At 39.8% G+C, this 21688-nt stretch overlaps 2 protein-coding genes across 8 annotated transcripts in view; one reads left to right on the top strand and one right to left on the bottom strand.

Moving 5' to 3' along the window:
- Positions 1 to 874: 874 nt before the first annotated feature.
- Positions 875 to 15823, bottom strand: dap3 (death associated protein 3). Of its 2 annotated transcripts, none has more exons than XM_061716900.1 (13): positions 15566 to 15823; positions 8412 to 8453; positions 7262 to 7375; positions 5899 to 6000; positions 5684 to 5792; positions 5511 to 5603; positions 5293 to 5423; positions 4165 to 4245; positions 3442 to 3606; positions 3297 to 3356; positions 3123 to 3212; positions 1907 to 2024; positions 875 to 1833 (listed from the first exon to the last, which is right to left on the bottom strand). In XM_061716900.1, the coding sequence occupies exons 1-13, from the start codon at positions 15710 to 15712 to the stop codon at positions 1748 to 1750; spliced, it is 1338 nt and encodes a 445-aa protein (XP_061572884.1). In that variant the 5' UTR covers positions 15713 to 15823; the 3' UTR covers positions 875 to 1747. The 2 variants fall into 2 exon arrangements, with proteins under 2 accessions (XP_061572884.1, XP_061572885.1); XM_061716901.1 differs by lacking the exon at positions 15566 to 15823 and adding an exon at positions 8632 to 8780 and having other exon boundaries at positions 880 to 1833.
- The window catches only part of LOC133432525 (histone-lysine N-methyltransferase ASH1L-like), a 19134-nt gene continuing 13125 nt past the window's right edge, over positions 15680 to 21688 (top strand). For 4 of the 6 annotated variants that reach the window (XR_009776833.1, XR_009776840.1, XR_009776846.1 and 1 more), the window contains exons 1-2: positions 15680 to 16076; positions 20061 to 20921. Coding sequence is in view for 3 of the 6 variants with exons in the window: in XM_061716899.1 (XP_061572883.1) it covers positions 20268 to 20921 (654 nt within the window). In the remaining 3 variants the exon portion in view is untranslated. Of the gene's footprint in view, positions 16077 to 19354; positions 19395 to 20060; positions 20922 to 21688 lie in introns of those variants that run through there. The other 2 variants (XM_061716897.1, XM_061716898.1) reach the window with 2 other exon arrangements.

Raw genomic sequence — 21688 nt, 5'->3', positions numbered from 1 at the left:
CTAATTTTTATACAAATAAGACAAATATTCCTGGTAAGATTTTGAGTTTTTGCAGTGCAGGAGCCAGATAGGAAAGTCGGGGGTTTGATCCCCGGCTTCCACATGCAGAGGTAGCATTGTGCTGCGTACAGAACCTTAATGGGTGTATGATAGGATAAAAAAAAAGGCATTATAAGCCTAAAAAGAAAATGTAAAGTGATGGGTGAGTGTGACTTGTATGATCTGAGGAGTCAAGGAAATAACCACAATAAGTGCATTTCATGTACAGTTCAGAAATAAGGAGTACTGGGGCAGCAAAAGACTGAAAAAGTAGTGGACAACACCAAAACCTACATAAACCAGGGCTTTTTATCAAGGAGCTAAAATACTATTTGAGTCCCTTTTCTTGCATTCCTACTGAAATCAGAGTTTTGGGGCAGGCTGGACAAATTTAGTACAATGAAGTGTCATCCCCCCCCCAGGCCTTACTATAACTTTGGGATCACCTCAGGGATAATACCAGGAGCTTTTCAGTTGTATCAACTCAAAATTGGTTCATGTTACACACTTCTTTTAAATGTTTCCATTTGCACCATAGAATATAACCTCAGTGTAACAACTGAATGTGAATGTTTTAACATTTCTATCATGGACGAGAATGTTCCATTGATTTAAAAACTGGTAGTTCCAGATGTTTTTTCTGTGCCTCATTTTAAAAACATGACCCACCAAACAGATATGTTGGTTCTTGCAAAGAGGAGACCGCAGAAAAACCCATAAAAAAAACTAGGTTCTCAGTTGAAATGCATTTAGGGAAAAGAACCCAGAAGCAGCAGTCATCTAGATGTCTAGATGGAGACAGCTGAAAGACTGTGTGGACAACTAAATCAACCGCACAATGTTTATCATCATACAGTTGGGGATTTTAATAATCTACAATTAATATTAATTACAATTCAGAGAATCCTGAGACATCTCTGAAGGAAAAAGCCTAAAAGCAAGGATTTCTGAAAACTGTTGCCAGTAAACATAACTTATCGACCCATGTGCAGGAATAGGTTAATGATTTATCTTATGCAAAGAAAAAAAGATTGAAAACAGAAATTTTGCTCCATCTGTGGGTGTTAACTAATTTAAGTAGGACTGATGCCAAGTGAATAACTCGTTTGGTCTGAAAACATTCTTGAAAATTATGGACATGGTCTTTGCTGAAAATGAAGAATGGGACCATTTGTATTTTCTCAACTCAATTCAGAGAGTAAACAGAGATGGATGGAGGTATTCATTCACATGCCACATGTAACTTGGACGTCACTGAAAGCACAATGAGCACTGAACTACAGATGCTTTAGAGCAACATTTCTGTCTTTTAAGATGACACTTCCCTCAGGTTGGCTCTTGCTCATAACAAGACAGCCCAGACACATATTATATACATATTACAACAGGATAGCTTGGTGTTTTAACTGTTTTCAAAAGATTGTAGGTGGTGTAGAGACCTGCCCACAGCCCAGGCCTGTAACAAAAACTGTATGCTGAGCATAAAAAACTGTTGTTCTTTAACAGAAAAGGCATTTTTCATTATTGCAATACATAAATTGTATTTTTTAGCTTGTCTGCATAATTAAAAAGTAAACTGCAGAAGGTTAACATTTTATTATCAAAGCAACTCAGTGCATTATAATTTACAGCGGGGCAAATAGTATGGACATGGATTTTTGTGTTTACAGTATTTCTGGTACAGCGATATTTAAATATTTCTATGACATCATAAGAAGCCACAAATCCTGTCAAACATGGATGGATTCCTATTGCTCAGGAAGATGATTTCTTTTTTTCCTTCTTCTGTGTGGCCTGTTGAAAACAAAATGTTCGTTAGAAAACCTTGTCAACAACTCATTAACACATAAACATCATCAGTACTTACTCTGTGGATGCTGGAGCCAGTGGCGGTCCGTAAAGTAAAGGTAACAGCTCTCAAACTCCTTCTCGCTATAGTTGGGCACCATCACCGGGACGAATGGATCCATGCTATCGAACCCCTTCTAATGAGCAGAACACAGACAGCAGGTTTAGTACGGGACATCAAACCAGCTGTCTTCAATTTAACACAATGGCTTTAAAAAACCAACAAACAAATTTAACACAAAACATACTTGGGCATGTAGAGAAATCATAAAATCAGCATCATGTCAAATAAATTACACTAGGAAAATATAGTGTTTAAACCACCACAGGCTGTGTAACAGTATCCAAACAAAATGTAGAAATAAATGGTTGTATATTTAAATAATCCATACTTGTAAATATTAATTATTTAAAAAGAAAGTTAAAAGTCAAACCCCCATAGTCAAAAATACGCTACAATGGATTTAGTCTTGTGATTAAGCAGCTGTCGAAAGTGTAAGGTGTGAGTGACAGTGCTGGATGTACGAGTCTCGGAACGTCTTCTGTCATGCAGATGTAAGACATATATGTCTATAAACAGAAATTATAGTTGTAAAGAGCAGAAACTAAACAAAATTAAGAGATGTTATGTAGCTCATGCACATCTCCCCTTCATAAAATATCCCACTTAAGTCCCAACCAGTTTGTTTATCTAGTAAGATTTTGTGGCCGTAGTGGTTTTTACTGCCCTTATTTTTCAGCAACTTGTGCTTTTTATTATTTTACCTTCTTTTCTCATAATTTTATTTCATTTTATTTGTTATTTACTGTCTAATTATGTCTTGCCGCTTTTAATGTTGATGTAAAGCACTTTGAATTACCTTGTGTTGAATTGTGCTATATAAATAAACTTGCCTTGCCTTTATTGAAAGTATAAGACCCAGGGTGGCTGCACAAGGACTGTAGCCTCTGTACGTGATCAACCTGGGGAGATGTCTGGGGTCCCAAATAAAGTGGGCTCTCTTTTTTTTCACATTTACAAATACTGAAAAATATTTGTTTAAATTGGGAATTTTGCAAAATAACCAGATTTTATTTGCTCCCCGACAGCAAAAACTTGCACATATGCACAATCCTGGCTTTTGGCCTGGGTAAAAAGAGGTTTAAAAAAAAAAAAAACTTTATGCGGCACTTGAGGCCAAATCCTACTACCGGTAATGTTAAACTGCAATGAAAAAGAAAAGAAATCATCCAACCTCTCCGAGCAGCTCTTGGGGTAAGTAGACAGATTTTGGCATGTAGAGAGACCCCGTCTGAGACAGAGTGGCAATGATGGCACCTCCAGTCTGAAACAAGAGTTAATATTCATTTAACATTTCCGAAGCTAATCATTTCAAATCAACCGCCACCAGTGACTGCAATATTCTCACCCAGTCATTCTTCATCAGCTTTCTCAGGTTATAAACCAAAGTGAGCTCTTCTGGTTCCACCTGATGACAGTGAGGAAGAAACATAAGACTGGCAACTGAAAGAAATATTGAATGCAAGATACAAAGTATTAATGTGTTTTCTCACAGCACTCTTATCCTCCTTCTTAATGGTGGATCGTCCCCACAGGGCATTGACACCATCCACTGCCACCGCCAAGCGAAACTCTGCGCCTGGTTGCCCACTTTGTAGCCTGAGCTCCTTCATCACGGCCCCCACCACGTCACTGCTGCTCTTCACACGAGATATGCCCTGCAGCAAACGTGGACGGTTATAGGCTTCGGAAAAATTATTTTATGACCAGTTTACTTCAATTTAAGCCTGTGAACATTCAACTGTGTTCTTATATAAAGTGGGAGTCCTATGAAGAATAATTCCACTCATTTATCAAGACTACTCTGTCAAACCATGCAGCCAGATTGGTGAATACCAATATATTCCCTTATATTCCCTGACATGCCAACCACATAAATCTATCCTTTAAATAAAAAAAAAAACTGAATGATGCCTGGCAGAAAGGGAGAAAGTCACAGGCTTTGAATGTATCCACTTCTCCTTTCCTCACTCATCAGCATTTGCTTTACAACCATAATGTGCTCATCACTGACCTCGGTTCATCACTAACTGGTCACCACCAAGCACAGGCAAGATGAAAGATGACACTTTAAAGACTCTGCGTGACTCAAATCAGTCAGAAATAAAGACTTGGAGGAAAGCCCAGGAGTGTGAAAGAATCCTCATCTCTAATAAAAATGACTACTGAAATAAAAAAAAGAAATCAATGCAGATAAGCATCAAGAGAGAACTTACCAGATCCACCAGCTCTCCGAGTGGACGTCCTTCCTCTGTGAACTCCCTCTTCGTCCAAACATAGCGCTGCTTTGTTTTTATCTGGGAAAGAATTGAGTTTCATAATTTTTTTTAACCTCTCAACCAGAATTAAAGCAGATAATAAAATGTGTGGTTCACATTAAGGTAGAAAGGTTTAATTTAACTGCATCTCAGTTACATGTACGTGCGCGCCATCTGATGTACAATCCAGATTCATGATCTAGAATCCTTCACGTAGATTTACCTGAGCTTGTGTGATAAACTGTGCACGTGGTTGCTTGGATGCAAAGTCTGTCATCTCAGTTCAAGACTGAGCCATTTTGAGAAATTAATTCATTTATTCTGATTTTAGTTTAGAAAGTTCTCATCGGAAGTCATTTGCATCTTGCTGCTTCTTTTAAGATGTTGCAAACATTTTTATTTATCCACCATGCATGATTTGATTTACAATAAAAACCTGCAGCTCAAAGACATGTAGTCCCACCAATGAGAGATGCCAAAACTGCACAACCAACCAAAGCCAGTTTTCTGCTTAGTGCACTTGTTAAATTTTGACCAGCAGCATTTTTTAATTACTTAACATCATGGCTTGTAAATAACTTTGAAAAGTAGATCTTGTGCCAAACCAAGGTTGTCAGTGATATAAGATGCAATAAATCAAACACAGCAATAACTAAGTCTTAAGCTAAACAATGTTTTTTCTTCTTCTTTTTACTTACATTAATAACACAAATTATGATTTAAGACTGCACTCCTTGTGACAAAACTGTCAGCGCATAAAATTAAGTGATGGATGGATGGATGGATGGATGGATATTAGCACACTAGAGATTATCTTTGGGCTCTTGAGAAGACATCGCTTCCTGGACATTCTACAACTGTTAGTGATTCTGTTTTTCCTCAAAACAGAAGACAATATGTCTTACCTAGTTTTTTTACTGAAACATAAAAAAGATGCATCTAAAATAAATTCTTACACCATGTTCCCAAGTGTCACTCCATGTCAAAATCTTCCTTCAACACTACATCTACGCCTGTAGCCAGGTTAAAGCAGTAAAAAAAAAAAATGTAAGTAATGCGTAGATTAAAATACATGATTGTTGTTACCTTAGAGAGGAAAGGTTCGCTGGTGACTCTGAAGTTGCGTAACCATGCTGTGGCTTGTAAAGGCTGATCAAAGCGTGATGTATTATAGGATGATGGGAGCAGTTCCTTACAGTTCTTCATCCAGATGTGGGCTGTATAAAGCAGATGTGTTAAACGGTTACTGTTATCTCTGTGTGTAGACAAACATCTGGTGTGTGTGACTGTTAACCATCTGTTACCATCAGGTATGTGTAGCACCAGCCATCCCTGTGTATAGCAGAAGTGGATTGTGTGACAAAGTGACATTGTCTTCCCAGTCCCCTGCAACCCATCTGAACAAATCAATAAGGATGACAACGTTTATGTGGGATCAGGGGAACAAAACTGTGCGAGTGTACATTTTTAAGGATACAAAATAAAAATCTCGGAGCAGGTTTGGTGTAGTCTGTTTTCTTCAAACAAGAAATGACCTCCAGGGCTGGCGGCCTGACCATGATGCAAGCTTCATTAAACGTCTTCACCTAAAAACCAGGCAGAAGAATTTATATCCATGTAAGATATCATCTATTAAAAATGTGATTTGTTCATTTCATGTTTCTGCACATTCACTGGCTAAGAAGAACCTGCCTGTTCCTGGTAGCGCCGCGGGAGACCATGAGGGAACAGAGGACGGATGTGTGCAGGAGGTACGGTGTAGAACTGTCCCATATGTTTCTCTGACTGGGAAGCCTGGAAAAAGACACGGTTGGTTTTTGGGGTCAAAATCAAAACAGATGTATAATATCTTATCTAAACATCAACTTTCAAAGCAGTAGCAGTAGTTTAAGCTTTTAAATCGTTGAAGAATAAATGAATGAGCTGGCCATACTGAAAGATGTTAAATAAAAGAAATCAAAAAACATCTGAACTGGTCATTAAACAATTACCAGAATTTAAATACATTTTTGAAGTTTGTTTTTTTTAAACATAGTTAAACTTTTAAAATGCAAAAAAAGATTCAGACAATTTGAGATTTTGTCAGTCAATATGTTGCAATTTCCCTTTCACCAATATTTACCATCATTATTGATTAATATTGCTCAGACTATAAAAACAACATACTACATGCTCCAAATTCATATGTATTATTAATATCCATTTATAAAGATTACAGTATTGAAGTGTGTTAAAGGACAAAAAAAGAATAGCCCATAATGCTTAAACAAATCACAAAATGTGTCTGCGGGTTAGGCTTAGCTGAGTGGGGAAGCATCCAGAAATGTTTTCCACCTTAGAGATTCACATCCTGGAGCTAAGATATTAGATATATTTTTAAAACACTGCATATCTTCTACTGTAATCACTAATATGATGTAAGACAGTTGCGCTTCATTTGGTTTGGAGACCTTGGACTGATGAAGACAGGAGATAGAGGTTGCAGATGTTACAATGTTGGGATTGTCTTTGACTAGGATGGATAGGATCAGGAATGAGGGACAGCACATGTTAGATATTTGGAGAGAAAGTCAGAGAAACCAGACTGAGTTGGTTTGGACATGTACAGAAGAGGGGCAGTGAACATATGGGTAGAAGAACGATAAGGTTAGAACTGCAAAGGCGGAGGCCTGGAAGACGACCAAAAAGGAGATGTATGGATATAGTGAAAGATGACATGAGTTTAGTTGGTATGACAGAAGAGAATACAGCGGATAGGGTTACATGAAGACGGATGATTTGCTGTGGTGACCCCAGATGGGAATGGACGAGAGGATTAGAAGAAGACACTAGAGCTTCATTTGTAAAACATTAAGGAATATTTACATGAAAATCTGCGAACAGTTTCAGTGATGTCAATGTCATTTGCTCATTGTACCAGAACTGTTAATTACTCAGTAATCACCAGTTCAGACAATGTGGTAGTCAATACTTGCTTCTGGAGTATAACAAAGACGCATGTCTAAATTAGCCCAACTGTCACCATATCAATCCCATCACATCCAACGTCTATTACCGGATCATTCGCCTGAGTTCTGAAGACTAAGAACGGCTCATCTTCTGACTCCGCAGCCACAGGCTCCTGCTGCCGCCTGCATCCACTGGTATGAAGGGATCTGACATGTGTTATCTGCAACATTAATCAAAACAAAAAACACTTTAGTACAACCTTTGTGGATCTCCTGAAAGAGCACAGCACATGTAATGCACATGTAAATTAAGATATCAAGTGTTAAAGGAAGAAATTCTTTGTTTTGTTGTTTTGTTTTCTTAAACTTCTCTTGAAGTGTTGTTTTTTACATGTACAAAAATAAAATAAATCAAATCAAAGACAGTGTCAGCAACAGTTAAATGAGCTTTATTTGCAGAGGTGTCAAGTAACGAAGTACAAATACTTTGTTACCTTACTTAAGTAGAAGTTTTGGTTATCTATACTTCACTGGAGTAATTATTTTTCAGATGACTTTTTACTTTTTTACTCCTTACATTTTCACGCAATTATCTGTACTTTTTACTCCTTACATTTTAAAAACAGCCTTGTTACTCTATTTCATTTCGGCCTTTAAACAAAAACTATCCAGTTAAATTGCGCCATCCGGATAGAGTGAATTTGGTTGTGGTTGTTTCAGATGTTCTTGTCCAGTTTTGTTCTTACATCCGTTGCCCTCAGATTCCTGCAACTAAACTTGGATGTACATTCCAATAAAGGTTAGGATAAATGATAACATGCCTCTGAAGTTTGACTTTTTGCACCAATACAATACTTATAGGCAACTAGTCATCATATCTCCTGCTCTCTGAAACACATGTTAATGCTCAATAGTACACATATATGGTTCTTTAATATATTTGCATTATACTAAGATGCATTCATTTTCATTTTAATGGCTTTTTTCCCCCTTACATTACTTTTACTTTTATACTTTTATGTAGTTTTGAAACCAGTACTTTTATACTTTTACTTGAGTAAAAAACTTGAGTTGATACTTCAACTTCTACAGGAGTATTTTTGAACTCTAGTATCTATACTTCTACCTGAGTAATGAATGTGAATACTTTTGACACCTCTGGTTATTTGTATACACTGTCCAGGTGATGCTGCTGCAGCCCCTCAAGGTAAACTTCATTATACTTCATTATACTTCATTATATAACATCGTTCTCACCGTGGGACGTAGCCTCAGACTCAGTCTGTGAAGGGCCATGATCTGAAACACATCGGGCAGAGTGAAACAGTTATATTTCATGCATCATATCAGCCTAGAGCAGCATCTACTCGGCAGTGTCCTGTAACCTTGCGTAAACATCTAGCAGCTAACAGCTAGCTCTGACACCCTGGAAGCAACATGAATAACCTGAACCATGTGAGCACTGAAACCTACTTACATGCGGCTCAATTCGTTAAATGTTGCCTATGAAAAGATATAGGGTAGTTTCATTTACAGAAAATACGTTCCACTGTTAGGTTATGAAGAAAATTAAAAGCACACTTCCAGACGGAGTCAACGTGACAGCAATATCATGGACAACGCCATCGCGCATGACAGGAAGTGACGTGTAACCTTCTCTAGCCAATTGGTTCTTCTTGATGACAACCTGACAACAAAAACCTATGGTGGCAACAAATTAGGAAAATGTTTGTTAGAATAGTGCAAAACTCTTGAGACGTACAGGACTGTCTCAGAAAATTAGAATATTGTGATAAAGTCCTTTATTTTCTGTAATGCAAAAATGTCATACATTCTGGATTCATTACAAATCAACGGAAATATTGCAAGCCTTTTATTATTTTAATATTGCTGATCGTGGCTTACAGCTTAAGAAAACTCAAATATCCTATCTCAAAAAATTTGAATATTCTGGGAATCTTAATCTTAAACTGTAAGCCATAATCAGCAATATTAAAATTATAAAAGGCTTGCAATATTTCAGTTGCTTTGTAATGAATCCAGAATGTATGACATTTTTGTTTTTTTAATTGCATTACAGAAAATAGAGAATTTTATCACAATTCTAATTATTCTAATTTTCTGAGACAGTCCTGTAGACACTGAAAAAATACTATTTTATTAAAAGCCAAACCAGTCTTTTTGGAGATAACCGGTTAAATCCACCTTTATTTTTGCCCTCCTAACCTTTTGTGACTGTTTTTCAATAGTTTTGCATTTGGCTATGGTCAGTGTCACTGCTGGTAGCATGAGGTGATAATGGGGGCACCAGAGGTTGCACAGGCAGTCCAACTCATCCAGGATTGTACATCGATATGTGCTATTGCCAGAAGATGTGCTGTGTCTCCCAGCAAAGTATCAAGAGCACGGAAGAGAGGCAGGTCGTTACAGTGGGAAAGATGGACTTGGCGAAGAAGGTCCTTAACCCATCAGCACTAACAATATCTGCTCCTTCGTGCAAGAAAGACCACAGACACACAGACCTCTACAGGCTAGACAACGGCATCCTGACTTCCAATAAGTATCAGAATAAAACCCTTGCACCCACTATCAGACCCAACACTGGACGTGTTGTGGGTCCTAGGTTCCTGCTGGTACATGACTATCCCCAACCTCATGTGGCAACAGTATGCAGGCAGGTATGCATGGCTCCCATGCTCACCTGACCTTAAAATAATCAATTTGCACCAGTGGCGCAAACTTCTAAGTACCATAAGAAGTACCAATAATTTGGTACCTCTAAGTTTAGTTTAGTTTAGTTTAGTTTATTTAGCACATAAAATAAAAAATAACATCACACAAATAAGTGCAGTTAAAAGAAACTGTGCAGGGAGGAGCGAGCAAGCCAATAGGCTTATGAGGACCCCCACCTAATAACATTTAACAAAATAGTTATGAGGATACAAAATCATTAAAATAATGTACCAAATGTAAGTACCATGTATTCAAAATGGACTAGTCTGCAGCATAATTTTATTCTTTTTCATTGTGGGATAGTCTTTGAATTCAGCCTTCTGTGCGTTGATCATTTTAATTTCCATCAAATGATGGGGCACCCTTTCATTACTAACACATTACCTAATCCATATCAGTATTGATATCCAGCATTACTTTTTTTTGTGTGTTTTCAAAGAGCTCCTTTAAGTTTTTTTGACCAGCGTATGTATAGCATATATTTAGATGTCAGAAGTGACTAAACTCAACTCATGTACCTAAATTTGTCATAAAGTTAGCGATTCAGTTTTGCATGCAATTTGACATCATAGACTGAGATCTGAGTAAAATCATCCAACCTAACTCCACATTACTTCATGTCATTCTTCATTTGCTCAATTTCAGATCTATGTAGTGCAGGTATCCCATAAAATTAAAGCTATAGTACCAATTTCAGAAGAGATCCGCGCTGAAGATGATGGGGGCTGAGTAGCGGACTCCACCCCCTAAATCTGATTACAATAAACAGACCTGTAAGGAAATTGTTGAAAAAGCTGCTTTTTAACTGTTTGTAAAGTATTCCAAGCATGTGAAAAAATAAGCTTAGGGCTTTGTCCCAGCTTGTGAAAAATATTTTATAATATGAGTTCTTTAACTCAAAGTACTTCAGTATTCATGAGCACATAATGTTTTACAGCAATAAAAGCTATATAAGACTCAAAGTGAGGCGTGACACTATAAACCAAAGGACACTGTCATAGCACCTTCATCGGTCAGTTTTATACTGCTGTCCCGGTGTCCAGTGTCCTGTCTAGAGGCAAAGTCTCAGAATGGAAAGTGTTTTTGTGTGTGTTTAAATGTTTGTTGCCATGTTTGGCTGATTGATTTTTGTACATTATATAGGAGTACATGCATGCATGACTGTTTGTCTGGGTGGTTTCTGTGATGGACTGATAGCCTGTCCAGGATGTACTCAGCCTTTCATCTGATGATACTGATGATAACTGTATAGGCTCCATTATCCCCCCATTACCCTGATAAGAATAAACCAGGTACAGAACATGGATGGGAGGACAATTCTGAATTGATGTATTTCTAGAATGGTGATATTTCATTTATTTTTTTCAAATTTGGCTGCTCAGAAAGATGAGTTTCTGTATCCTCTCGATGTTTAATTTGGTTTGAAAATAACAACCAAGAAAAAAAAGAAAATAAATTTAATTTAATTATCAAGACAAATGGCATCTCAAGGAACTTCAACACCTAGTTCAACTAATTCCAAAATAAGCCAATTGATTAAAGCCGATAGAAAAATAATGATAATTATTGCCTTCCTACAGAAGCCAACAAATTGCATCAAAAGTTATTTGTCGTACTCAGAAAGCCTCAGAGAACTGTGGAAAGGAAAGCCTCCCCTTTGACAGGAAAACACCTCTGGCAGAACCAGACTCTACAAAAGTTGCGTTTATACCCCTAGATTTGAGCAAAATCCGAATATTGAAAAAAAAAAAAAAACAATATGTAAATGCAATATGTAAACAGCTCTAATTGAAAAATACTCCCAAAAATTGCAAAAACCTTTTTTTGCTTTCACAATGTGGTAGTTCAGATGTTTCATTGGAAATGCTTTTTGATGTGACTTAGTTGGTCAATCTACATCAAAATCTAGTTTCACGCTGTTTTGAGACCCCTAAACTTATAGTACCAGTTCATGGCCCAGAAATGGGTGATTTGGTTTGTGATAACTTCAATACTTGTCATATTTGTCCTCCAGATTTTGCAGTAGACACCCCTACTGCAAAACAACCTAAAAGCTAAAGATTATATGACCCAATCATGAGTCAACTCCGTGGATGAAGCCTAAAATGAAGACTGAAAGGATTTTATTTGTTTTAATTTTGCATTGTAGAAAAACACAAAAATCCCAGAACAAGCCAGTTAATAAAATGTTGTCATCGTCTGCATAACTGAAAGTTAAACAACAAAGCCTAAAGAGTAGGATGGATTTCATATCTTAAAGACCCCACTGTTAATATTATCCCAACAGATGTTACACAAACTGTGAGACTCCAGGTTTTACTTTATAATCTATAATCTTTATATGTCAGTATATCTCACAAAACACACCAAAATTATTCCTCTGCTTTTAACCCATCACTATAGTTACACTAGGAGAAGCAGGCTGCCACTTTTCTGGTGCTTGGGGAGCAGTTGGGGGTTGAGGGCCTTGCTCAGGGGCGCACAATATATACATAGTGGTTCACCTCTGTTGCCAACCCGGGAACTTGAACATCCCGCCAGTAGGGTACCACTCCTCACCTAATGGTTCCTTAAGTTTCCAAAAGTAGAAGATATGAGTATGAGTCCCCTCAAATGGACGGCTCTATGCGATGTCCTTAGCTGGGCAGTTTGCATATTAACTGGTACCATATTTATGTGAACCGAAGTTGAAAAATTATATTATATATTATTATATTTAATATTGTTGACTTGGATTTAAATGGAATATTACTGGATATATGTTTGTCTGGTAACCTGTCCAGCGTGTAAGCCTGCCCTTTTGACCAAAGACGGCTGAAATGGTATCCAGAAAACCCCAAGACCCTGAACAGGAAGCAGTATCAATAATGGATGGGTGGATACTATTAATAATAATTAGAATTGTATTATAATTGGAGTTAGGTGTTGGTGCTTCTGATCTGACAACCCATTAGATTTCTTCCTTTTCACTCCACAAATGAACCTTGTACTTAAAAACATTCACTGCCCCAAGTATGATTTAATTGGCTCCCGCTTGATGCGAGATAGATAGATGGATAGATAGATAACCGCATGACGAATGAAGAAAACTGCAAATACCAATGCCCAAAAACCTCTTAACTGAAGGTTTTTTGTAAAAAAAAATTGGCCTAAACCTCTTTCACAACAATGTGACAAATTTGGAAAGTCATACATGCAGTTAGGCCTTCAATTTCATGCTATTAAAGGTGGATCTATAAGCTATGGCATCCTAGGGGTACTTAGGATTGCCCAGATGTTACTTTCCTTTTTGTTTTTCTGCTTCATTTTTGTCAATGGCCACACACAAAAATGAAGCATTGGGTTGAATGAGGGATGTCTAACTTTTGCACACATATGGTCACTGTTGCAACATCAATTCAATTCAATAATACTTTAAAGGAAATTATAGGAATGTTGTTGTCCTGCTGCTATTAATTGCTTCATGTCCAGTATAAAAAGGTATTTATGTTGCGTGTCCCGCTTAACTACGGAATAGTATTAGGGCCATGCAAGAGAAAAAATATTTGTGAGGGGAAGATTTTTTTTATTGTGCACTTCGAGAAAAAAGTCGAAATGTTGAGAAAAAAGTCGAAATATCGAGAATAATGTTGAAATTTCGTCTTTTTTCTCAACATTTCAACTTTATTCACGAAATTTTGACTTTTTTCTCGAAATTGTACTTCAACATTACGACGGAGTATTAGGGCCAAACTAAGACAAAATAATACAATTGGAAATTACGAGAATAAAGTCATAATATAATGAGAATAAAGTCGTGAAATTACGAGAATAAAGTCATAATGTTGCGAGAATAAAGACGTAATATTATGAGAATAAAGTCATAATATTACGAGAATAAAGTCGTAACATTACGAGAATAAAGTCGTAATATTATGGAGAATAAAGTCGTAATATTATGAGAATAAAGTTGTAATATTATTAGAATATAATTTATGAGAACTCTAACAGGAAGAGCATAGTCTCTGTGTTAAAATGAGGAATATTGAGCATCTTGTGAAGTTATATTTATATATTTATAATATATTTAGTATTACGACTTTATTCTAGTAATATTACGACTTTATTCTCAAAATATTTCTTTATTCTCGTAATATTACGACTTTATTCTCAAAATATTACGACTTTATTCTCGTAATATTATGACTTTATTCTCGTATTTTTACGAATTTATTCTCATATTATTATGACTTTATTCTCGTCATTTCCATTTTTTTTGTCTTAGTTTGGCCCTAATACTCCGTCATACAACATTAATCTGAACATTTCGACTTTTTTCTCAACATTTCGACTTGTTTCTCAACATTTCGACTTTTTTTTCTCGAAATTGTACTTCAACATTAATCTCGACATTTCGACTTTTTTCTCGATGTGCATAATAATAATAAAAAAAAAAATCTTCCTCCTCTAAAATAATATTTTATTTTTCTCCTGCCTGGCCCTCATACTCTCCCGTACTTAACTAATGCAAACAGCTCTGGTATTAACTTTTAATGACGTTGCCTACAGCCAGTCCGCCCCTGGTGTCTGTGTGACACGGATCTCGTCTCAAGTGACGCTCCGCGCACCAGGGACCGACTCCGGCCAAGTCGTCGCCATTTTATCGGTCGTTTGAAACGGCCCTCCCGACGGAGCCGCGGCGGAGACCCCGCTGCGCCCGCCGCCTCGCCTCCTCCTCCTCCTCCTCCGGCCGCATGAAAATGGCCACGCAGTTGCATTCCCGCACATCCACCAGCCAACCAGCCAGTCCCTGCGCGCCGCCGGCGGCTTGTTACAAGGCTGATTTATGGTTCTGCGTTAAATCGACGCAGAGCCTACGCCGTAAGGGCGCCGAAGGCCACTTGCACCGTACGGTGCGCGTCGCTGCGTAACCTACGCCGTAGGTTCTGCGTTGGTGTAAACGCGGAACCATAAATCAGCCTTATGCCGCGTTCCATTTGTCCTAGGAAGTGGGGATTTCCCAGTTCCGAGTCGGAATTTTCAACTGGAACGCCCCTCGAAGTGGGATTTCCCATTGGGAAAGTGGGAGAAGCTTCACCACCCCCGAGTTACCATTCCAAGATGGCTGCCCCGGTTGTAAACAGTAGAAGAGAGCTCTGTAAAAATTCGTAGCACTTCATTCTAGTTTTGGTCACACTAAATCAGTCGTATACAAGTATTATTTGGCATATATATGCCTGCTATAGTGTAATTTACATTTTTCATGTGGTATATGCGAACTACAAACTTGTTTACCTACTTTGTAACTGGAACGCTAATAACTCGGATGTGACGTTATTCCCAGTTACGAGTTCCGACTTCCGAGGTAAATGGAACGCAGCATTATGCCGCGTTCCATTTGTCCTCGGAAGTGGGGATTTCCCAGTTCCGAGTCGGAATTTTCAACTGGAACGCCCCTCTAAGTGGGATTTCCCACTGGGAAAGTGGGAGAGTCTTCACCACCCTCGAGTTACCATTCCAAGATGGCTGCCCCAGTTGTAAACAGTAGAAGAGAGCTCCGTAAAAATTCGTAGCACTTCATTCTAGTTTTGGTCACACTAAATCAGTCGTATACAAGTATTGTTTGGCACATATATGCTGCTATAGTGTAATTTACATTTTTCATGTGGTATATGCGAACTACAAACTTGTTTACCTACTTTGTAACTGGAACGCTGATAACTCGGCTGTGACGTAATTCCCAGTTCCGAGTTCCGACTTCCGAGGTAAATGGAACGCAGCATTAAAGGCGTGCGCGCCCCCGCCGTCCCGACAGCTCGCGTACACGCGAGAGCAAGATGAGCCATTAGATCTGGCGGGAGCGATGTAACTTTCCCTGAGAGAGAGAAGTGGGCAAAAAAAAGAAAAAAGCAGCCGGAGAGCGTAACCAGTCCGCCACCTAGCTGCGGAGACGCGCCGAGCCGACGGGGCGCCTCCGTCGACTGGACGATTATGAAAACACCCGCGCCAATGTTGTTGCACAGTGGGCTCTGCGCTCCCGATGGGACCGAAACTCGGGTTTAGGGGGTGTTTTAACCTCTGCTGGCCTTTCGTTATGTAATCAAAGCAACATCTCATGCACCAAAGGCGGTGGATAAATTGCTGCTGGTGCGAAGAGACGCGCCTGCAGGACGGAGGAAACGCAGTTGCTCCGGGACGCGCTCCACTCGGGTAAGTAGCCTACGTAGGCTCATTATACAGATTGTCATGGCAGTCATGTATTCATGTGTGCAGGCCTGTCATCACCAGCGAGCCCAAAAGCAAGCAGGTCAGGGGGACGAATTGTGTGCATCCGCTTTGCGCTAATTATATCCCTTGTTGCTGAGAGTGTTTCGCCTCCGTTTCTCCGTGCGCGGCGATATTTCTTATTCCAATGTTGCTGACACCAGCAGGGGGACCTGGCAGAGGACAGATAGGAGAGAAAAAAGAGGTGGCTGGGGACTAATGCTGCGTTCCATTTACCTCGGAAGTCGGAACTGGGAACCTGGAATGACGTCACAGCCGAGTTATCAGCGTTCCAGTTACAAAGTCGGAAAACGAGTTTGTAGTTCGCATATACCACATGAAAAATGTAAATTACACTATAGCAGCATATATATGCCGAACAATACTTGTATACGACTGATTTAGTGTGACCAAAACTAGAATGAAGTGCTACGAATTTTTACAGAGCTCTCTTCTACTGTTTACAACCGGGGCAGCCATCTTGGAATATGAACTCGGGGGTGGTGAAGATTCTCCCACTTTGCCAGTGGGAAATCCCACTTCGAGGGGCGTTCCAGTTGAAAATTCCGACTCGTAACTGGGAAATCCCCACTTCCGAGGACAAATGGAACGCGGCATAATCCACATCACAAACAGCCTCGGTAGCGTGCACATTTTGGTCGTTGCGCAGCTCCTTATTACTTCCATGTTGACTTTCAGTTTTTTGCAGATGAGCTGTTTTTTTAGGTGGTTGCATATTTATTTTTTTTACCTTTTTGTTTTTGTTTTTAAAAAATAAATATATATTTTTACAACGTGTATAAATAACGGAGATACGACAACAAAAACACGTGCATGTGCGTTTCATTTTGAAAGTGCGACAGCATCAGTACAAGCGGGTGGTGCGTTTGGTTTTAGGAGGTGCGCAAAGTCATAATGGAGAAGGAAGCTCCTGTTGACGTCGGTACCAGCCCCAGTCCGGGCTGGATCAGCACCAGCTACAATATCCGTCAGCCTACGCAGCTGCGACCTGGGTACACAATGTTCAAGACACACACTTTTAAAAACACTCACTGGAGGGGAATCGTGAGTGTGTGTGAGGGGGGACAGGGAGGAGAGAGACCCACGTGAGAAACTTCCCCGTAAAGCCTCAATTATGTTCTGCGTTAAATCGACGCAGAGCCTACGCCGTAGGTTACGCGGCGACGCACACCGTACTCTGCGTTGGTGTAACCAGTACTCGAGTTGTAAAAAAAATCAGGGGGGATGGTGGATTTTATCATATGGGGACAGATAATTTGTGCTGATTACAAATAATATAATATATTACAAATAATAGCACTGACAAGTACATCAAAACACAAAAATAAAAAACTTCTGCACTTATCAATATGATTCTGTCCTTCACAGAATAAGTAAAATGGATCACTGCAAAAACTCAAAATCTTAACAAGAATATTCGTCTTATATCTAGTTAAAATGTCTAATTTTAGTAAAAAAAATCTCATTACACTTAAAACAAGACTCATCACTGGAAAAAAAACAACAATTTTCACCTGTTTCACGTAGATTTTCACTTAAAATAAGTAGAAAAATCTGCCAGTGGAACAAGATTTTTTTGCCTTGTAATGAGAAGATAAATCTTGTCCCATTGGCAGATTTTTCCTACTTATTTCAAGTGAAAATTTACTTGAAACAGGTGAAAATTGTCAAATAAGTTATTTTTCTGGTGATGACTCTAAATGTTGAAATAGCAGTAATAACACATTCAATGATGAAATGACATAAGGGATGGAAAGGGGGGATGACAGTTTTACAGGGCGGATGATTTTGACCGTTTTTATTTCAGGGGGGGATGATTTGGACCGTTTTTCTTTCAGGGGGGATGCCATCCCCCCTCATCCCCCCTCAACTCGAGTACTGGGTGTAACGCGGAACCATAAATCAGCCTTAAAGGTGAAGTGCTGCTGCTGCTGCTGCTGCTGCTGCTGCTGATGCTGATGCCTTCACGGTTCAATAATTTGAGATGCCATCACAGAAGAAGCCCAATTTCCAGCTGCCGCTCACGCTGTTGTCAGGCAGACGGTTAATGGTGTTGTACTTATCAGTGATAACACGGTCACGGGGATGGGAGATGATGGCTGGAAATATGGGTGGTCCATTAACATCATTTAATCGTAGCCTCAGCACACCAGAGGAACCACACTGACTAGCAGAGTCAAGTCCACCCATCATCCTGTCACTGGAAATAGCTTCTAGACTAATGTCAGAATCATTTTGAGTTATGTATGAGAAGCATCGCTCCTGAGAGCATAAAAAGCTATTAGTATTCTCTTTGACTGTCGCTGAATGGGCTTGCCCTTTAAGTTTGAAAACCCGCCACTCTTATTCTCTTTTTATAGCCCCTTTTTTTTCTTCTTCTTCTTCTTCTTTTTTTACTACCACATTGCCACACACACACACACACACACACACACACGACTCAATTGCCATCTCCATTCAGGCTACGCTCCTAGAGAAAAGCGGCCTCAGCCAGTTAAGAGCACTACCGTCCACGTCCTTGCTCATTTTGTTTTATTGTAAGTAGCATTGCTTTCCAATACAGTTACATAAGAGCAGTTACTGGAACAGATGTTGATTCTGCTCTGGATGAATCAAGGAAAGGGTCTGGGTGTGGAGGGACCAAGAGGCAGGGGAGATAATCCACTGAGCCCTGAAAATGAAAACATCATCTGAGATGTTCTCATAAGTTTAAGGGGCCGGTTCAGTGCACTGGGAGACGGATGATCTGTTCCACGGGAGGCTCTCACAAAAGAGCAGAAAGAAAGAATGCTCGACGAGGGTGTGTTTTCTTAGAAAATGGAAGAACTTGTCCCTTAATGAGAGATAGAGAATAATAAGGAAGGCATGACAGAAGACGCTGTTTCCCTTGGGTTTGTTGGGCTGGAAACAGGTCTGGACACAGCTGGAAGGAGAGCGAAAGTTTTTCTTTTGAGAGAAAATTTATTTTACGGTGTGCTTCTCGGCTGTAATGTCACATTAAAAGTCCATTTACAATGGGGTCAATGAAAAGCTCACTCGACTTCGAAGGAAGCAATGGGAGGAGGAGGAATTTGCTCTCCTTTCCAAAAATAAGTTTTACCCTTTCCTACGGATTTGTGTTACCACTACTGAAAGGGGAGGAGGGGAACGGTTTGCACTGTGAATGGAGGGATTTAGGTTGGAGGGGAGGAAAAGAACAACTCGGAGGAGGAAATATGGTTCTGATTAACATCGATACAGTGTGTGAGTTGACTATTTTACTGTGTGGTCTCGCAGAGCAGGGAAGGGAGTGGATGGGACTAATAGAGAATGCATGAAAAAGCTTACAGCCAAACATGAAAAGGGGAGTTTCGGAGAGAAAAGAAAGTACAGCAGCGGGGAGGGTGGGAGGAGAAGTGCTTGTGGGAGTAGCTGAGAACAGAAGGCGCAAAGACACTGTTGGAGAGGAGGAGGGAAGGCGGGGGGGGGAGAGACTGGATCAAGTGTTTGAATTACTCAGGAGCTGATTGATTGATTTATCGATTTGGGGAGATGCACAGCAGAGATTAGAATCCACGTCAAAGAGTACACGTTTAGGCACTGTTGGCTGCCTTTCAGATCTATAGTTAGTAGCAGATTGTTACAGAAAAAGGAGCTGAGGTTGTTTTCAGGGGGGATTGTGAGTAAGTATTCCAGTTAATGCTGAAATTCTGGGAATCTGATGTTGATTGGCCTCCAGGGTTTTGTGTATGATGAGATCATCTCTGTGGACACAGACTTTAGCACCTCTACGCAGCTGCTTGCAGGAAGGGGACTTTCCCCTCAAATCCTGCACTGCTGCAACTCAGCATCTGAGCTCACTGAAATGACTAATCACTGGCCTCTCTATCTTACTTTTCTGTTTTTTCTTCCCCTTTCTTTTTGCTTTAGATTTAGTTAGCTCAAGCCTAAAGGACCGGGGAGCAGTCTTCCCCTCGCTGGATGAAGGCACTCAGCTGTACTTGGACTGTTAAAGGAGCCGTTTTTATAAGCTTTCTGATCTACTTCATCTTTCACACCACGAGCCCCTCCGGGCTCATTTAAAAGAGTTATACTGGGAATCCCTCAGCACCCTACGACTCCCCCCTGACTTCTCTGATGGACCAGAGAGTGAAGGGGGGAACCCCTCCAACCGCTGCCTCCACTCTGGACGCCACATCTACGACGGAAGAGTCTGAGCAGAACCAAGCGGGAGAGAAAAACAGGAGAGGCGAGGAGGAGAATGGCAACGTGGGGATAAAAGAGGACGAGAAAAGAGAAGCCGGACGAAAAAAGGAAGGAGACAAGGGGGCAGTGCTGGAGTTGCTCATCGAGGGGTGCTGTGGAAGCGTAGGGCAGCAACAGCTTCAGATGTCTGGCAGGGAGACGAGCTGTCCCGACGGGAATGTACGAGTGCGGATCGGACTCCAAGCCAAACGCACCAAAAAACCACCCAAGATATTGGAGAGCTATGTGTGCAAGCCCACCATCAGGACCTATCAGAGACAAGGCAGGGGGGGCGCACTGAGGGGAGATGGAGAAGGAGGAGCGGGCCAGCAGAGTAAAAGCAGCTCTACCACAGACGAGGGAAACAGAGGCTTGGACGCCGTCCAGGCCGCATCCAAAAAAGCTGCATCTGCTGCTTCACAACCACTTACATCATCATTATCGTCCTCGTCATCCCAACCACTGTCGTCGTCAGCAGTTACTACAGAGTCTGTCCCGGCCTCAGGCTCTGCCGTAACCAGCCAAGGGACCAAGACTGCCAAACAGGTATGTTAAAGGCATCTTACTTCACTGATACTTCTTCATACTACCTGCAATAAATCTGCTAGTAAGTTAACACAAAAAAAACAACAAATAATGACTGATTGTTTTCATGCATTATTTATGTACTACAGTAATATTTTCATTTGGTTTTCATTAGGGATGGGCGGTATGGACTAAAAAATGTATCACGATAATTTCTGGTATTTATCCCGATAACGATAAAAATGACGATAAAAAAAATACCAATTCAACTCCACCTTTGTAACTATAAATCTATCTCGCTCTCAGATCCGCCATGTTTGTTACACAAAAACGTCATCAACGGGAATTTATCTTTCTTTCTTTCTTTCTTTCTTTCTTTCTTTCTTTCTTTCTTTCTTTCTTTCTTTCTTTCTTTCTTTCTTTCTTTCTTTCTTTCTTTCTTTCTTTCTTTCTTTCTGGCTCATTTCTTTCTTTCTTTGTTTCTTTCTTTCTTTTTTCTTTCAGGCTCATTTCTTTCTTTCTTCCTTTCTTTCTTTCTTTCTTTCTTTCTTTCTTTCTTTCTTTCTGGCTCATTTCTTTCTTTCTTTCTAGCTCATTTCTTTCTTTCTTTCTGGCTCATTTCTTTCTTTCTTTGTTTCTTTCTTTCTTTGTTTCTTTTTTCTTTCAGGCTCATTTCTTTCTTTCTTCCTTCCTTCCTTCCTTCCTTCCTTCCTTCCTTCCTTCCTTCCTTCCTTCCTTCCTTCCTTCCTTCCTTCCTTCCTTCCTTCCTTCCTCCCTTCCTTCCTTCC

This window comes from Cololabis saira, chromosome 3, assembly GCF_033807715.1.
Source record: "Cololabis saira isolate AMF1-May2022 chromosome 3, fColSai1.1, whole genome shotgun sequence".
In the NCBI taxonomy this organism is placed as follows: domain Eukaryota; kingdom Metazoa; phylum Chordata; class Actinopteri; order Beloniformes; family Belonidae; genus Cololabis; species Cololabis saira.
This window is presented reverse-complemented; position numbering and strand designations above follow the sequence as displayed.